General features: G+C 37.6%; 1 protein-coding gene across 1 annotated transcript; it reads right to left on the bottom strand.

Annotated features, from left to right (window-relative positions):
* Positions 1-493: 493 nt before the first annotated feature.
* nlk1 (nemo-like kinase, type 1) lies at positions 494-17812 on the bottom strand. The gene is made up of 12 exons (XM_079646571.1): positions 17131-17812; positions 14238-14638; positions 13227-13356; positions 12573-12628; positions 11217-11323; positions 9470-9555; positions 7530-7739; positions 7041-7142; positions 6076-6162; positions 5799-5997; positions 4473-4566; positions 494-4372 (listed from the first exon to the last, which is right to left on the bottom strand). Exons 2-12 carry the CDS (start codon positions 14540-14542, stop codon positions 4324-4326), a joined length of 1425 nt encoding a protein of 474 aa, XP_079502697.1. The 5' UTR covers positions 14543-14638; positions 17131-17812; the 3' UTR covers positions 494-4323.
* Between the last annotated feature and the right edge of the window lie 628 nt (positions 17813-18440).

Below are 18440 nucleotides of genomic sequence, written 5' to 3'. Positions count from 1 at the left end.
AAATAATTGTTTTGCTTGTTTAAATATGAAAAGTGAGGAGTATGTGCTAATTTGCATCGATTTCCAGAACTGAAATGTGAACACCGGATAAAGCCAGGTTTAAAATGATTGTTTAATTGTTTTTAACAGATTAGTAAAGTCAAGGGGATATTGGATATCTCTTTCTATCCCTACATTAATCAGAAAATCTGTAATACTACAATTCCCTCAATTTTTTTGTAATAAGAGTTGCATTGTAAAATAGTGTTATGATTTTTAACAATATCTTAAATTACTTATTTTCTATGAGTATGTTTTAAATATTCTTTGCGATTGTTCATCACTTTTTTCAATTTATTAGTTTATAACTTTAACATATCTTTTATCCCTATCCGATTACTATCCATTTATTTATGATAATTAAATTCTTAGGAACATTTACCTGTCTTAAAAACTTCAGAGATATACATATTCCAAATATCAATGAATAAAAAAAAGAGGTCTAGTCATGAAAGGGAATATTATCCAGTGTCCATTTATTTGTTTATCATTCACTACTTTAACTCTAAACATTTTTTTTTTTTAAGAAATTCAAGTATTTGTTGGGAACACAAGTCAAAAATGTTATTGTTGCTAAAACAAAGACAAAAAACATCAGTTTCAAACATCAGTCTCATATTTATAATAATAAAAACATGAAGTTTCTTTTCATAGAAGAAAAACAAGTCTAATGTCTAAAGGTGACGAGTCGTCTGTCCGTCTGATCTGTGAACAGTGTGCAGGAGGGTGTGTATTTGAAACACTTCCTCTACACAACAGAAACAAAAAAAAAGTCAAATAAGAAAAGTCCAAAAGGGAAAAACGTTGATCTATTGTTCCTTAAAGTAAAACATTTGAGCTTCAGATTAACAAAGTGTTCCCTCAATGTATTAATAATGTGCATTTTCAATATAGTATTTATGAATGTCGATGTTGAAATAATTATCGGATCAACAAAGTAGTAGGTAATCAAGAAAAATGTCAAACGTTCTCAATTTCCAGCTTCGGCAAATTGTCTAAATCACTAGAAACTGAATGATCTTTGGGTTTATCTGATCAAGTACAGTGATTACAATTATTTTCTGTTAAATTATAAGAAACATAACATCATTTTAAAAAAACAATAAAACACCAAATAGTCATTTAAAATAACACTTTTGGGAACCTCAAAGGGAAAATCCTTTCTGATTTTCAGTCGAGAAACATGACTAAATGTTTTTTGAATTAGTTTTGAGTCTTTATGAATTGAGTTTTCTTTGGGTTTATCTGACAAAATAAAGCACTTAAAAAACGTATATTGAGGGAGGAATGTTACATTGAAGTGGGAAAGTTTAAAGAAGATAAAGGTTTGGTTTAAGGGAACCCGTTTTTTAAGGGGTTAGGTGTGCATTTGAAGACTTAAATGATACGGTTGTCTCTTGACTAATGTGTTTATTTTGAGGGCAATGTTTGTGTTTATCACACTGAAGCGTTGCTTCTTACATTTCAAAATAATCGTTTTAGTGTTGAGGTTAACTCGCTCTTCAAATGTATTTAGGGAACAATTATCAAAACATTTTCTCAACATTTGGCTTTTGTAAAAAACCTAATCAGATCACAACAAACAAAAACTTCTAATAAAAATCACTTCCTAAAGATGAATTAAATACAAAAAGAAAATACCACAAAATGTACGTTTTTGTCATTAAATCAATTGCACAGCATTCAAACCCAAAAGCTCTCCATGGGATAATAAATATACACATGCAGATATACAAATCAGGGGGGGCGCTGTGATCCTGGAGAAGAAGAGACTCTGGGGGTCCGGCGGGGGTCCCGCAGCCTGCTGGAGGTTAAGGAGATGACAGGGGAGAAAAAAATCCACAAGCTTTAAAAAAAAAAAAAAAAAAGAAACTAAGGAAGAACAGGAACTAAACCCGGAGAGTCCTTCAGTCTTTTCAGGAGCTTTACATTGAAAAAAAAGTGACGGGACAAACTGTGAGGTGGCAGGCTGTTCCTGAGTGCCTTCCAGAAAGAAAAAGAGTTCCTGGACAAGTTTCTAAAGTCAGAAAGGGGCCAGACAACGGTCGGAACCAGAACCCAGAAGATCAGACTGATGATTTTACATGTTTTTCTGCTTTATCTACACATCAGGGCACTTGAATTACTGATGTTCAGAGGAGAAATCAAACCATTGAGAATAACAATCCTGCTGTCTTGTGAAAGATCATTATTTGTTATATTGTGGGAACAATTATTTTATAAAGTTTTTGGATGCAACTTTTTTTTGCGGATTCTATTTTCACAAGTAAGGATAAATAGACTTCAGTAATTATGAGGAAAAACTCCTTTAATGTGAGATATAGACTTTAATGGAAGTAAACATGATTTACACTTTTAGTTTTGAGAGAAACTTGTGACCTTATATAATATTGCAAATGTTTGTAACATTTGTTTTAAACATGTAGTTGAGGTGACTTGTGATTTCTGCGAAAATAATCTTGTTAATCTTTTTTTCTGTTATAACTAAATGATGATTTTTTTGAGTTGGCATATTAAATGTAATATAAACTAAAACAAATCTGCCTGTTTTTAAAAATGTAATAATATTTCACCTTTCTTGCCATTACGGTTCACATATATGCACTTTCATTTCACTTTCAGTGCGATTTGTTGAATTTGTAATTAAAGGGTTAAACATGTAAAAACCATCAGTTAGAAAATTAACTCAATTAGATCTGAAGATATAATTAACATCTTCTGCTGAACTTCTTACAGTGTAGAATCAGAAAAATTGTTATTTACTGATAATAATACCAGGATCAATACTGGTGCATCCTTATGTGGCTTTGTACAGTTCATAGTCTATAAAACGAGCCTGAATCTAAAATAAACGAAAACAAAAAAACAGCAGCATTTCACAGAAAACATAGTTCTCTCTCTAAAAAAAATCAAAGTGGTGGGGCGAAGTGGAGGTAAAGAGAAGAAGAATCTGGAGGAATGACGTTTGAGTTCTGACGGGAGGCTTTCACTTTACAGGTATGCACTCATCAGGTTCTGTTCACTTTTCTCCGGAGGTTTGAGGTAAACCGCTTCAAACTAAAAAAGGTGGAGACACACACTCTTCAACAAACACTCAATAAATTAAGTAAAGACGACGAAAAAAATCTCTCTCTGCCGGTGGGCAAAAAGTCGGGACAGAGGAGGTCAGCAGGAAAATTAAAACAAGACAGGAAGAACACAAAAAAGTCAGCCAAATATCGACTTGGCATTTTTCTTTATGCAGAGCATCTACGACGATGTATTAGGGCCATTGTAGGCAAACAAAATGACGTGAGAATGATAAAGCCAGGGTTATTAACAGAAGAGGATTAGGGCCATGTGAAAAGTCCTTTTTCTGGGATTACACTTTATAATCTCAAAATTCAGAGAATTCTGCATTTGTTCGTCATGAATCAGATTTTTTTCCTTCGAATTCCGACTTTAATTGATTTTTTTTCCTTGAAAATGTATGAGTTTAACCCTCAAAGGTCCTTATTAACTGTCATAAATATTCCTGTCATAATTTACAACCAAATACTTCAAACTGATGAAAAAAGTCCCTGCTCCTTTAATAAGGTGGAACAAACAGAGAACTTAGCGATCAAAGCACTACCGGAGCTGAGATGTGGAGAAACACGAGGGACTGACTGTGGTGAGAACCTGCTACATCTGTTAGTTTGCATTATTGACGCGGCTTGGACTCGCAGCAGTTCCAAAAGAAAACCAAAAAAAAGGACGTGGCGCTGTATGGTGTCGTTTGGCGGGAACACTGATCCGGTACGCGCTCGTATCGGGAGTGTCTGAAACTCCGCAGGGCAAGCGATCCGCTCCGTGTCCTCAGTCCGTCGCTTGTTCAAATTAATCCGTATTGCACAGGGCTGGAATGACTTCAAAAATCTACCAAACATTAAAACCATTATTCCTTAAAGTCTCTACTAACACAGATGGAAAATCCACTCTCTTACCCGCTCCTCTTTCTTTTTCCTCCTCAAGCAGCTTTTTCTTTTTTTTTTTACATATCAGCACCGAGAAAAAGAAAAGTCCCGAAGCCTCGCCTGTTTGGGACGTTTAAAAAAGTGAAGAAGTAGTTTTCATATTTTGAAACTTTGTCGATTTTGAAGGAGGTAAAATAAGCAATGAGGATCTTCAGGAGGTTTTTTTTGGGTCTGCATCTCGCCAGGGGAACAGCTGAAAGGAAAAGACCCAAACTCTTCAGGACTCTCACGGGCGATTAATTCCTTTTTCATACTCTGCTGCCGCTCCCCGGGAGGAAGAGGAGGACGTTCATCTCTCCTCCTTCCTGGACACCTTGGAGGAGTGCCATGCAGTGGACCTGGGGACACAAAACCTTCTGTCAGACGTGGAATACAAAACATTCGTCCATCTAAATATCAGTGTGTTCGGGGTGACAGGCGAAAAGAGCCCCTCCTCACCTGATGAAGGTCTTGAAGGCAGCACTCTGAGGGTTGATGCACAGCGGCACACGCTTGCCCTGCTGGTGCTCTGTGATGAAGCGATGGATTAACTCTGGAGACAAGAAGAGCCAGCAGGAATTATAGGAGGCTAAACTTGATTTATAAAGCAAATTTCATTTCTGCTACAGGCACAATGCGTTGTCAAACTTACGAGTGAACACAAGCGTTAACTTCTGATTTAACATTCTTTTCATTGGATTTTTAAACTGATTTGTTACATGAGAATTTGTATTTTCTTTTTTTTTTTAAATCAATGTTTCTAAAAATGTAAGGAAAATAATCTATATCAAATAATTAAAACTATAAATTCACCATTAAATTTCTTTAAAATAATAATAATACACGCTAGTAGAACTCAAGAAGAAAATCAGATAACGAAGATCAACAGTTAAATAAATACAATTATTCTTTCTAATAATATAAGAATAATAATACTTGCAAGTAAAATATAATTAAGAGGTAAGAATAAAATAAGACAAACAAGTGAACAATCATGATAACGTACAATAGAGATATGCGTAAAAAGAAGAAGGAATAATTAAGACCAACAGGCATATGGCATATCATAATAATGAATACATATTTATAAATATTAATCATTGGTGAAGTGGTTCGAAATAAATTGAATATTAATTAAGATGAACAAACCAGACTACTCAAAGACTCAACAGAAAACACGAATAGAATAGAAGAATTGGGAGGGATGAACTCCTCTTTAATGGTCACACATTTAGAGCACACAGCACACACAGTGAAATGTGTTCTCTGCTTTTAACCCATCCTAGTACCAGGAGACTAGTACTAGGAGCAGTGGGCAGCTATTGCACAGCGCCCGGGAGCAATGGGGCTGATGTTCCTGCAGAGATACACAGAAATGTGTATCTCTGCAGGAACATGTAAACATGTATATTCTTGATGTTATTGTTTATTGGTAATGTGAATTTATTTATTGTTATTATTCAATTCAGTTCTTTATGCTTTCATTTTGAAGGCAGCTTTGGGCACTGGGTAATTATGTATATATTGGAGACAGGCGGTGGTGGCATTAGGCCACCAGTATAGGCATATGTTTTTTTTACCAGGGTGAAACAAGCGAGTGCAATTATATACAGGCAACCTAAACATTGTATTTTGTTGATATTGGATCATGGAAAGTAATGTATGAAAGGATATTCTTGTGTGGAAGTTTCCGGCGTTACACACAGTAACAAAATAAATCTGAGGCAAACACCTGGGCGTGCGTAAGTGTGTTCAGTTGGAGCAGGAAGTGTGTGTGTGGCGTACCTTTGCCCTGCCACACAGACAGCATGCTGTTCTCGTAGCTGTGGCTGAACGGCCGCTCGGCGACCGGCTCAAAGTCCCGGGTGTAAACTCGCCCGCTCGGCACCGAGTAGCAGCACTGGCACATGCAGGTGTGGTAACGCAAGCGCCCCTCGTCCAGGTACGGGTGGGAGAGGGCGTCGCTGCCGGAGATACGTTTAGTCTGGAGGTGAAAACACAGAGACTGGGTAAAGAACGCGAAACACACAGAAATCAGTAATGACAGAGTGTGGGGACTAACCGGGTCGAACACCAGCATCCGACAAAGCAGGTGCACCGCCTCGTGTGTGGCTCCGTCAGACAGCATGTACAGCACCGACAGCGACGGCTGCAAATATAACAAACAAAGAAATACAAAAATTAATAATCAGTTTCTTTCATTATCGTCTTTTAGAAAATGTGCTGCTGAACTTTACACCTCATATTGGGAGACATGCTTTTTATTATGAATAATTCTAAATTAAGAATATACATTTGCGTATGTTTGTTTTTATTTGACGGATACATTTTCTTGATTTTATAAAAAAAAAAAAAAGAAGACTTTTGCTTCTCTGTGTACGTTGACATATGTCTGTGTTTTGCTGCTTTTCTCTTCACGGAATCAATAAAGGTTCATATTATTTTATATTATTTGACAGATCGACTTCAAATAGAGTTCAGGCATTGGTCACAAGTATCAAAGTAAACTCTCATGTCAGTGGGCATGAAGATTTCAGATTTGGTAACATTTCAGCGAGATTATCAGCAAATAACCTGAGATAAGGCATTTCATTTCCGATAAATTATATACAAATACATAAATTAATCATTGAATGCCATTGGCTGTGCTCATAACAGGATATTATTACAAATGTTATACATGCACAGATTTTAATATCTTTTGTTGTTGTTAATTAATGTGTAAATAAACTATTCTTGTAACACCAATAGAAAATTCATTTTCTCACAGTTCTCTGCCACCAGGTGAACAAAAGTCAATGCAGCAGCTTTAGGTAAGTGATTATTCATCAGTTGAAATAATCACAAGGCCAAATATTTATTTATTATAGTATTTCACTGACCTTACATCAGTGAAGTCCAGCACACTAACATTATTTTGTTATTTTTTATTTATGCTGGAGTTTACAAATTGTCTCTCAGAAACAAGGAGATGTTATCTGCTAAAAAAAAAAGCAGAAAAGAGCTTTGAGTGTTTTTTTCCCGTACCGGTTTGTGTGGCCCCCTCAGGATGTGGGCTTTAGCACCCTCGCAGGCTGCAGACAGGGCCGACAGAGGAGGGGTCCCCAGCAGGTCTGTGATCAGATCCAGCTGCAGGACAGAGAGCCAGTTAAAGACAATAACACACATCTGCATAATATCAAAACCTTACACTGGTTCATATAAGCTGTACATTCCTGTCTGTATTATCAAACTCTGTAGGTGGCCTCTTCAATTAAGTGCAAGAAATGCTGAATAAGTGAAAAAGTACCCCAAAAAATACCAAACCAGTTTAGAGATTCAACACAATCCTACTTTATCAGAAAGTGTTGGCATTATTTCGTCTTAGCAGAGGCACTGTTTAGCTGTAGAAGAGTGACTTTACAGTAAAAACACTGTAGGAAACGCATAGTGTGAGGATTTAAATAGCAAACTTCACCTAAAAGGACGTGGTCTAATAAAGCAAGAGACATAATGGATGCAGGTAGAGGACCTCACCTGCTGGATGGGGCTCTGAGCCTGGAAGAGGATGCGTCGGCCCAGCAGCTCGGCGAAGATGCAGCCCACGGACCAGACGTCGATGGCCGAGCCGTAGTGTCTGCAGCCCATCAGCACCTCGGGGGCCCTGTAGTACTGCGTCACCACCTCCTGGGTCATGTGACGCGACGGGTCGGGCTCCTCCACACGCGCCAAGCCGAAGTCACAAATCTAAACACAGGTTTAGAGAACATATATTTAAAAAGGTTGGCACTGCAATGCCCAGGATCTACCCGGCAGAGCACAGCTCAATAGAATATTTGAAACTGAATATTCATTTATACAGAGGAAATTTGCAGCGCAGCATTTACAGTGAAAAGAAGCAAACCTACACTACACCTACAATAACTTAACATGTTATAACTAGGGCCGGGACTTTAACGCGTTAATTAAGATTAATTAATTACACAAAAATTCACGCATTTTAACCGCACTTATTTTTGCACCGCGGAACGTTTCTCACTGGATGAGTTTCAGGGGTACCGATTATACTGGAGCACCAACTAACGTTCATTACTTCAGACAACAACAAACCACAGTGAACAATAGTCAAACATGAACGAAGAAGCTGATGAGACCGCTTTGGTTTGCCCCGTGGATGGGACATTTTGTTTTAAAAAACGGACGGATGGAAGCGTCAATAAGAGCACGGTTGTTTGCAAATTATGCAAAAAGGAATTCGCATATCACCGCAGCACATCAAGCCTCAAGTATCACCTCAATGCAAAACATATAGCAGCTAGCGTGGAAGCTAGCGTGGACGTTAGCCCGACTCGGAGTACAAGGACCCACACCCAATTCGCGTTGATCAAACAGTGGCCTATGCAACAGAGATTTTATTTTTCATCAGGATATTGGAAGAATAGGAGGGATTGAGGTCAATCACTCTCACTTTTTTATTTTAATTTTAAATGGTACTATTTATTACGTTGTTGGTGCAACTGGCACTTTATGTTGAACTGTTTATTGTTTTGGCCAAGGTTATTGAGAGAGTTGGACTGAAATTGATTAGATTTTTTAAACCAACTGTTGGTAAATCAACAAAGTCTGTTATGGCCTCTGAAGCAACAGAGAGATGCTTTCTAATAGTCAGGGTTTCCAATGTTCTGAATGTATTTGAAAGTATTGTGTTTTACTTAAAAAACAAAGTGTTATAGTTGACAGAAGGTCTACCTACCTATAGGCTACCTGAATCTCTGAAATGTACTATATTCCTAAATATGCTATTGCTACACTTTATGGCAAAAATTGCACTTTTCTGTTGGTCTTTGTTAAGTACCACCTTGAAAAAAATAAACAATGTTTTGTTGCTTAAGCTTATGTATTCAGTCATTATTCAATGGTATACTAAAATCCATGTGAAAAAAATTGCTTCTCACTGTTCTCAGGTCAAATATTTATATGCGATTAAAAATGCGATTAATTGCGATTAATTAATTACAAAGCCTCTAATTAATTAGATTAATTTTTTTAATCGAGTCCCGGCCCTAGTTATAACAATCATTTAAAAATAATGACATTTTAATTCTAAAATAATCTGAAATCATTTAGAAAATAATATAACAGTATAAAATAAAACAATATAAAATATAACAATATAAAATAATCCAAAATAATTTAAACTAACCCTGAAATAAAATAATGTAGAATACCTCAAATAAAACCATTGATATGAAAAAATCCAAAATACATTTAAAATAATCGGAAATATAACTAAAATATTTTAACTAACCTAAAATAAGGTAACAATTCTAAATGAAATAAAAAAGATAAATATCACAATAATGTATCCATGTAGAAACATGATCAGATGGTGTCTTTGGCCCGTGAAATACTCCATTAACGCTCTTTCTAACTTTCCAACTTGCAAACGTTTTTAAAAAGCAGAGATTCTGTTTCACCTTGAGCAGACAGTTGCTGTTCACAAGCAGGTTTCCGGGTTTGATGTCTCGGTGCAGGATCCCAGCAGAGTGCAGGTACTTCAAACCTGAACCGCACAACATATATTGGCAAGAAAATCTACAAGCGATTGTACAGTGCAATCAGAGAGGTACAGTATGTCCACATTTTTGAGCAAGTCCACGAATCCAGTCTTTGTCAAGTCTGTCACCACCTTCGCGCAGCTGCTGGCGCCACTTTGTCCGGTCCAACCTTTTTGATATGAAGTGCCATTAAAAAAAATAAAAAGTGATCAGTGTGCCAACGCTCGTGAAATGTCAACAGGAGGGCGGGGGGAGCATCGCTGCAGGGAAGCTGTGGTTCTCTTTCGCCTGACAGGGCAACTTACATGATGCCGTTTAAACAAATTTAAATAAAGGGCGGTGCCGGCTTTCAGCGAACCGAGCCGGCCGTCAACAGCCCGCTGACGATCGGCCGTGCTGTGATTCTCCAGAACACACAGATGGCCAGTCGGCCCCTATATAGCATATTCTTTTCGATGACAGATGAGCTGATCGCCACTGGGCTTTCAACCAAATACACAGTCACGCAAAAACTGCGGCATGTGTACAGCTCCTTATGGGTACTGCAATTTGTGAAGTGCCGGAGCGGCGTTCCAGTGCGCTCCGGCAGCACTACACCCCTGATCGTTTCACCACGGAGGAAAGCAGCAGCAAATCGACTGGAGTTAAAGAGAGCGGGGCCTAGAAGTTGTCCTTCTGCGCTGCGTTGCGTGCATGGCTTCCTTCTGCAGGTAACGAGGAGACGCGCTCTGGTGGCGGTTTCGTTCAGGATCCGAAATTACAATTTAAATATTTTGCGCACTACTTCCTAGTGTGCCGCTGGTTACAGTACCGCCTAGGGTTGTCAACCCCTGCACTGGATGATAGACGCTGAACAGTCCCATTAGAAAACATCTTGGCTACAGAGTCTGTTTTCTCCCTGCATGTCATTCAGATCAGATACGTAGAAAAATTATAAGTATTCTATCTTAAATTAAAATGATAGAGAACAATAAATCAAGTTTTGACACTATCATTTTAAATGTGTTGCCTGTAACCAATTTATTCAATTTGACTTGTGTACGCTTGGTTCAGAGTTCAAATTAATAAATTCACGAATTGATCGATAGAAAACTATCTTGGTTACATTCTTTAGTATTTGTCTTTAACATGATGTGTCTTGTTTTTATTTTTCAGAAACAGGAATACTTTTTTGATCCCAAGGGAACATTTTATTTTGTCCAAGTTGGTCTATTTAGAATTTAAAAAATATATAATAATAATATATACATTATTTTTTTGATAAAAAAAGAGAACAATATATAACAAAATAAATAAAAATATATAATAATGAATAATAAAAATGATGTACATTACAATATATAATAATGTTATACATTTAAAATGGTCTTGAATAATGAATGCAGAGTATTGCTCAGCTGAATAATTCAACAGTTTATTGTTAGTTTAGTCTGAACTGCAGGGATTAGGTTTATTATTGATGGGGCTATGAGTACAATAAGTCTAGAAATAATGTCAAAGTAAATTACAAATCTCCAGGTTTTGGACTTATGACCAATTGAGATTTGAAGACACACATTTAGGGAAATGTGATGGATGTTTTCTTATATTTGTAGAGGATTGCAAGCAAAACAACTCCATTTGAATAACTAAAAATACTGTTTAGTGCGTCAGTAAGAGTGCTCACCCCGGAGGATCTGATAGAGGAAGACCTTGATGTGGTCGGTGGTGAGCGGCTGCGGAGACACGATCACTTTGTGCAGGTCGCTCTGCATCAACTCCGTGATCACGTAGCTGCGGGGGGGTTCTCGGTCAAGGAAAGTAAAACCCACACACAGAATGACCTCCGCCTACATGCACACCATGCATCTCTTAGGAGCACAGGCATGAAAAAAGAACAGAGTTTCATGTCTTAATTTACATTCACAAGTGAATAGAGAGGAGCTGGATTTAGACTAGCTAGTGAGAGTTAGAGGCTAAATTAAGAGAATTAAAAGGAGGACATGGGGGACTGTTAAAGGAAGAGAAACTGGGACATAAGACGTGGGGGGGTGAATGTAAGATTAATGACGGGGTGTGTGGTGTAGTGGGTTGTGCATTGGTGTTCGTATCAGGTTCAAACCCCACTGCAGTCAGCATGTCGTTGTGTCCCTGGGACACTTCACCCCAAATTGCTCCTGTGGGGATTGCCCACAGTATTGAGTATGTAAGTCGCTTTGGATAAAAGCGTCTAACAAGTGACATGTAATGTAATGAGAAGGTGTGCTGGAAATTAAAGCCACAACCGTGGTAATATTATAAAAAGAAGGTGTGATCCTACAATGGCGTTTAGGGGCCATGCTGTTAAAAATGAATTACAGAGATGGAGAAAGGGGGAAGTATTCAGAGAAAACGCTTTAAACTTGCAATAATAAAGTGGTACATCTATGAGAACAAATATATTGTAAATAATTACTGAAATTCTCATGTCACAAATGTAGAGGATTAAATGTTTTGTATTTTTTTTTTATACAAATTATAAAATAATTGTGCTAGTATTCCTTTATGTTAATAACCAATAACAAATTGAAGAAAATACGTTTATGAATCTTTTAGAACCTTTCACCCAGAGGCCATGCTTACTAAATTCAGGCAGCAGCTTAAGCAATTTAATTTTACAAAATATTGAAGTGTTTTATTAGTAAAGTACAGAATTTCTAGTTCATGTCCCATTTTAATCTTAAGAGAATATAGAAGATTCTATCAAGTCAATTTGTGAGTATTTTCTCAAATATTAACCAATTTCTTTTTGTTTTTTTAAAATGTCTGAATTTTTTCACAGTCATCTCACCTTTACTTGTCAATTTATCATGTTAATCTCAGAGAATATCCAAGCTTTTTTTTTTTTTTTGCATTCATTTACTATTAGATAGGAAATTCAGAGCTTTTTACCTGGATATTACCCGCTCCATTATCAATTTGAATACTTGTATACTATATACAAGGCCATGGTATCATTCCCACTTCTGATCAATTGTTTCGTATATATCTTTTTAAAGGATACATTTCCTCAAAGCAGTCGATTTGTGGAGGCTGCAAAATGTCCAGAGCGGACAAAACCTGCAGAGAGAGAAAACCAAACAATCAGTTATATATTTGAATCCATCTACTACAGACCAGAGTCCTGCATCGGGTCGGGTACCCGCAAAAAAAAAAGTTATTCGCGGGTGGTATTTTTTAAAAAGCTTTTTTCCGGGTTCGGTTCTGGGTAAAACAAAGATTATGCGGGTTGGGTCGCGGGTGTTGCAGAATAAATATATTAAAATAATAATAATTTAGTTTAATGCTTAAAGGTGAAGCTCTCTAACGGAGAATACAGCATTTTCAATAACACTTTCTCAAGAGCGAAATCCAACGTCTGGGAGGCTTTTGGTGTCATCCTAGATGCAGGAAATAACCAACATACCACGCTTTTGGAGACAAATAACTGCGTGTGTTAATAATTGCACGTTTCACTGCTCATATATATAAGCGTGTTCGGGTCGGTTTGCGGATCTTGTGCCGTCGGGTCGGGTCGGGTTGCGGAACTAATTGGCAATATGTGCGGGTAGCGGGGAGGGTTCGGTACTGCACGTCGCGGGTACGGGTCTTAAAAATCAGACCCATGCAGGACTCTGCTACAGACATCCAGTCTCTTCTTTTGTCTGCTGGTCATTACGTTGTCGTGTTTGAAGAAGCAGAGCATCCTGAGCTCTCTGAAGACCCTCTTACAGGACACCAGGTTCTGGAAGACATTGGGCATCTTCTTCAAAGCCACCTTCCGACCGTCACGTGGATCCGTAACAGCCCTGAAAAACATCCACAACCACAGAATATTTTTATACACATGCAATGCTTTGGACTACATATGTTATTATACGCTTGATGATAAACGGTTTGTGGTATTTTTGTGTACTAATACAAAACATGTGCTGGTTCTTAGTAAATAAATCAAAGCCAGTCCCCAACTCCGGGGACTTCCGGCCGGGGACTTCGGGTGGCAGTATACACCGAGAAGTTGTTTGCGGCCTGCCAGTAAACCCGAAGCAGAAGAAGAAGAAGAAGAAGAAGAAGAAGAAGAAGAAGAAAAAGAAGAAGAAGAAAAAGAAGAAGAAGAAGAAGAAGAAGAAGAAGTGACGTAAGCGGCTTCATTTGCCTAATCCTCCCGCAGGGACTTATTCCGGTGTGAACGCGATCTGCTCTTGAGTTCATCAGAACTAAATACTGGGAACTAAGTACGGCAAAGTACTAGGTGGGAAAGCGCCTATAATTCATTATGCTCCACAAAACAAAAGTGGTGCGTTCCTATTGTTTCTTTTAAAAGGAGCATATTGAAGACGTCCTCTGGGACTTGTACAGTATAAAGAAAATGTTTTATTAATGTATGGCTGCTTTTAATTCTAATTCCTATGCTTTAATATTAGTTTTTACCTATTTATTTTTGTCTGTTTGTTATAATTAATTGAATATACATTCACGTTGGTAACTTTTGTCTAATTTCATGTGCAGATTAAATAAAAACATATTAAAATAGACATGGCTGCCTGGCAAGAACTAATGGACAACTAACAACAGAAATTCTGCACACTGATCACACTTCTGTATGTTTTCACCAGGAGTGAATGAATGTGCATTTTTATATGTATTATCATGCACAACACATATATAGTGCTAAATAATGTATTGTTACCAAACAACGCCGAAGGCTCCATAACCGATGGGGCGGTCCGGCTCCATCTCAGCGGGGCTGGGCACCTCGCTGGCTGGGTTGCTGTAGGGCTGAGGCACCGCCGCCCCTCCCCCTGCGCTCCCCCCAAGAGCTGTGGGGTGGCGGGGCGTCCCGGCTGGAGCGGTGGGTCCGGTCAGGCAAGGCGTGGCGCTGAGGCCGGTGGACGGGGCTCCGCACGATGAATTGACACAGAAATACTTGTGGCCCAGCTCAGAGCCCGGGAACAAATCTCCAACGGTCTGCCGGCCGGCACCGTGAAATGCCATCCCTTCTCTCACCAAACCCCCAGAAACACTTTGTCTGCACGTAACCGGCTAGGCGCTGAGGAGACAACTCCTAACTCAGCATGATCCACGTGTTTCCTGTGTGTGCAGACAGGGAATATAGTTAGTTTAGAAACAAATCCCACTTAAACCGTTTTCTCCTGAGGTCATAGTTTAACAGAGGGGGTCAAATATGCTAAGAATGTATCCTGTAGTGGGAGTACAACTGTTGGCATTTAAAAAAAAAAACGAATTCTCAGAGGACATATTATGCTAATTTTCACGTTTACTTTCTGTGCCTTTACTGCAGTGCTTCTCAAAGTGTGGTCTGTGAGCGCCCCCTAGTGGTCCGTGAGTATATTGGTAAAATTTCACATTTTAAATAAATAAATGTAAGTTTTCCACACTCTCACGGGAATATCTCCGCAATGGAGATTGCATGATATATATATATATATATATATATATATATATATAGCCCAGCGCAACACCTTCGTTACACATGTTGCCACCTGTTTGTACTATTTTCAGGCGATTTGTAATCTGTTCTAGAAAAACGAAGTGTTTTGGGATATTTGTGGAGTTAGGTGGTCCGCTATTGTTTTTTTATTGGTTAAGTGTTCCTTGGTATGAAAAAGTTTGAGAAACACTGCTCTACTGTGGCATGTTTCCATGCTTTAAATGTTTTTCACCCTCCGTCTGAAACCAGAGCACAGTCTGCTCTGATTGGTTACCTGGCCAGCTCAGAGATGTCCCGCCCCTTAGCCTATCATGTACAATGTGTTAGAACGCTAGCCAATAGAGGCGTGAGTATGGATGGGTATCGATGGGTACTAAGTCAGTACCGGTACCTGATTGGACGGTATTGGTATACCGTTAAGCCGAGGGACAAACGGTACTGCTATCGGTATATGAATTAGGCTACTTCCTTAGTTTAAACAATTCTGGTTGGTTGGGAACCCTCATCCCGTGTGACGTATCCGGTTTGAGTACCACTCTGATTGGCCAGACGATATTAACCATTTTACCTACACGGAACAGAAGTCCAACACCAAGAGTATAAACAACACTTAGCAAAACGGGCTAACGGCTACTTTAGCACATAACTGGCAAAAGCAATCTCTTCTATGTCATTTTATCATAAAAACGGTTTATCCAATGTCTCTGTGTAACTTTAAAATGATTACTCAGTGATAATCCATCATTACAATTATAAATAATAAACGCAATAAACGGATTATAATGGTTAGCCAACCGGAGCTTCCGGTTTAGGAGGTGCGCAAGCAGCGTCTCGTTTTAACTGAAGAATGGTCATGTTTACATGGATTTATGAACTCCCCCTAATTACCGCCCCCCTTCCAGAGACACACTGTCAAACACACTCATACCTGCTTGGTATGACATTTAAAAAGTTACATTAATACATCTTGTAATCATGTCTATAATTTTGAGCACCAAATTATTGAAAAGTATCAATAAGAGTATTGAAAAATACCGGTATCGATAAGCAGTATCGGTATCGATAAAATCCTAACGATACCCATCCCTAGGCGTGAGTGATACATAGTGATGTCATTTTGTTATGGAAGGAAGCTCCCTTTGGGATTTTAACCTTTGCAGACCATTTACATACACAAAAAGCTATATAACACACAACAGGGGGGAAAGCATAATAGGGCCACTTAAAGAAAATCATTTATAGTTAGTATATAATCTGGTTTGGTGACATTAACAGTGTTCAATTCTACCTGAGGTAAAATCGTTGAGCAGACTTAACCCTCATGTAGTTGACACTTTCTTTGAACAAATACCAAACACTTGCTGGTAACAAATGGGAATACTTGCTGATTTTCTTATATGATACAAACTAAATATTTTGGGGAAGTTTATTATAGGAAACAAGCATTTCAAAATGAAGTCATTTTCTGCTCTAGGAACCTGTGCTAGACATTTATATTGATTTATAAGTCGATAATGGAAATACCTAGTACTTGCAACACCAAGATGTAGAACATCTTAATACTTGTAACTGATCCTGGATGTTTTTTTAAAACTATAAATCACAGATTTTAAAACAAAAAGCGATTAGGAATGTGATAACATTGCAGAGAGAAAGATGCGTTTAAAACATGTTTTGCACAACAACCACTTTTGCACAACCCTAATCAATACTTTTGCACATAAAAAAAAAGTTAAATATTTTACTTTTATATTTTTGTTATGGTATATTTTTTAGCCATTTATTTAATTGCAATTTTCCTTTTCTTTATTTAAATTATTGTCTTTTACGTTGCTTTAACTTTATATTTAAATACCAAGTCAATAAACCTTATTCTGATTCTGAACAAATACAAATGACTATTGTGCATACACTTGCAGAGAGAAAGAGGACTAACACGTAGAAATGTTGTAAGAATAGAAGAACTAGTGTGGAACATACAAAACCCAAATACAAAATAAATATATAAATAAACGTGTAAAAGCCTGAAACATATCGGTGACAGGTTATATAAATACATGAAGATGTTGCAAACATAACCATAAATTGAGACACTTTATTGTAATTAAAGTTTCTTTTTGTTTACGCTTACCTTGTTAATTAGTGAAGCTGCTCGGATGCTAACAGGATCCGGCTAGCTCAGTTGGCTAATGATGGTGAAGCGACGACTCCAAACTATTAAAATAAATGTTCCACTCGATGATAACCTCATAAACACAGACTACAGAGTTATATCTACTCATACAAACATGTGCATCCAAGTTATTGTATTTTTCGTTAAAGATGACTGATAAATAAAAACAGCTAACCAGCTGTTCCTGCTAATACCCGAGGATGACCCAAATAACTATCATTGGTCGGGTTCATTGACCTACATATTCAAAAAGAAAAACACTTAATTGGTCATTTAAACTAACAAACATAAATATAAAACCTCGTTTAAAATAAACTTGGAATGACACGGAAACTAATTTTAAAAAAGGCCGAAAAAAGCCGAGATTAGATGAGGGTCTCAGAAGCTCCTACCCCGGCTAGCCGACAAGCTAGCTTTGGGACCGCCTGCTAGCTGGCCATCGCGTCTTAAAACACGCCGAACAAGCGTTCCATTAAGGCAGTTTCTTGTGTTTCCTGGATGAAATATATCATCCAGGAGACCCTGTAATGTTCAGTGGTATGTTTTTAAAGAGCTATGGTCGCCTTTACAGCGGCTAGCTGGCTAGCTTGTTAAGTAGGAGGAGTTGTTAAAGCCACCGGGTGGGGGAGGGTGATGCTGTTCTGCCTGCTGTAAACAATGCTAATATTAGCCTAGCTTCACAGCAGTGGAGGGGGAGCACGTACTCAAATACTTTACTAAAAACTAATACCAAAATACTCTCTTAAGTAGACGTCCTGCTTTCAAAATCGTCACCAAGGAAAAGTATTGGCATCAAAATATACTTAAAGCATCAAAAGTGCTCATTATACAATAATAATATATATTATGTTATTGTTTTGTAATTTTTGATGAATTAATGTGTTTGCCCCAGTCTATGGTTTACCTCTTTGACCCTGCACCTGGTACCTTTGTGTAATACTACATCATACTTAATTACATTTTCTATTATCTGAATCTGCAAAATAATTGAATTTGTTCGTGAATATATGTTCTGATCATTATGTGCATTTGATTGAATTGATTTTCTCAATTAATGTTTAGTATATAATAATTATATTTTTTATAGTTCATCCCTTTTTTCAAACTTGCAGCATTTTATTCTATTAATGTATACTTATTTTTGTTGTATTTGCTCTTTTTAATTGTTTTTACTTGCATGATGTTTTCCTTTTTTTAAACACAAAATGTTTTTTATACATTAAATTAGAATAGTTGTAAGAATCTTCATTGCATTCATTGCACACAAC

This window comes from Notothenia rossii, assembly GCF_949606895.1.
Source record: "Notothenia rossii genome assembly, chromosome: 8".
NCBI lineage: Eukaryota > Metazoa > Chordata > Actinopteri > Perciformes > Nototheniidae > Notothenia > Notothenia rossii.
Note: the sequence above shows the minus strand (reverse complement) of the source record. Positions and strands in the feature narration are given on the sequence as shown.

Coding starts and splice junctions, on each gene's coding strand:
- nlk1 (XM_079646571.1), bottom strand. CDS start 14,542: ATGGCATTTCACGGTGCCGGCCGGCAGACCGTTGGAGATTTGTTCCCG. Junction 13,357..14,237: donor GGAGCCTTCGGCGTTGTTTG/GTAACAATACAT, acceptor GATGTTTTTCAG/GGCTGTTACGGATCCACGTG. Junction 6,163..7,040: donor TGAGGGGGCCACACAAACCG/GTACGGGAAAAA, acceptor TTATATTTGCAG/CCGTCGCTGTCGGTGCTGTA.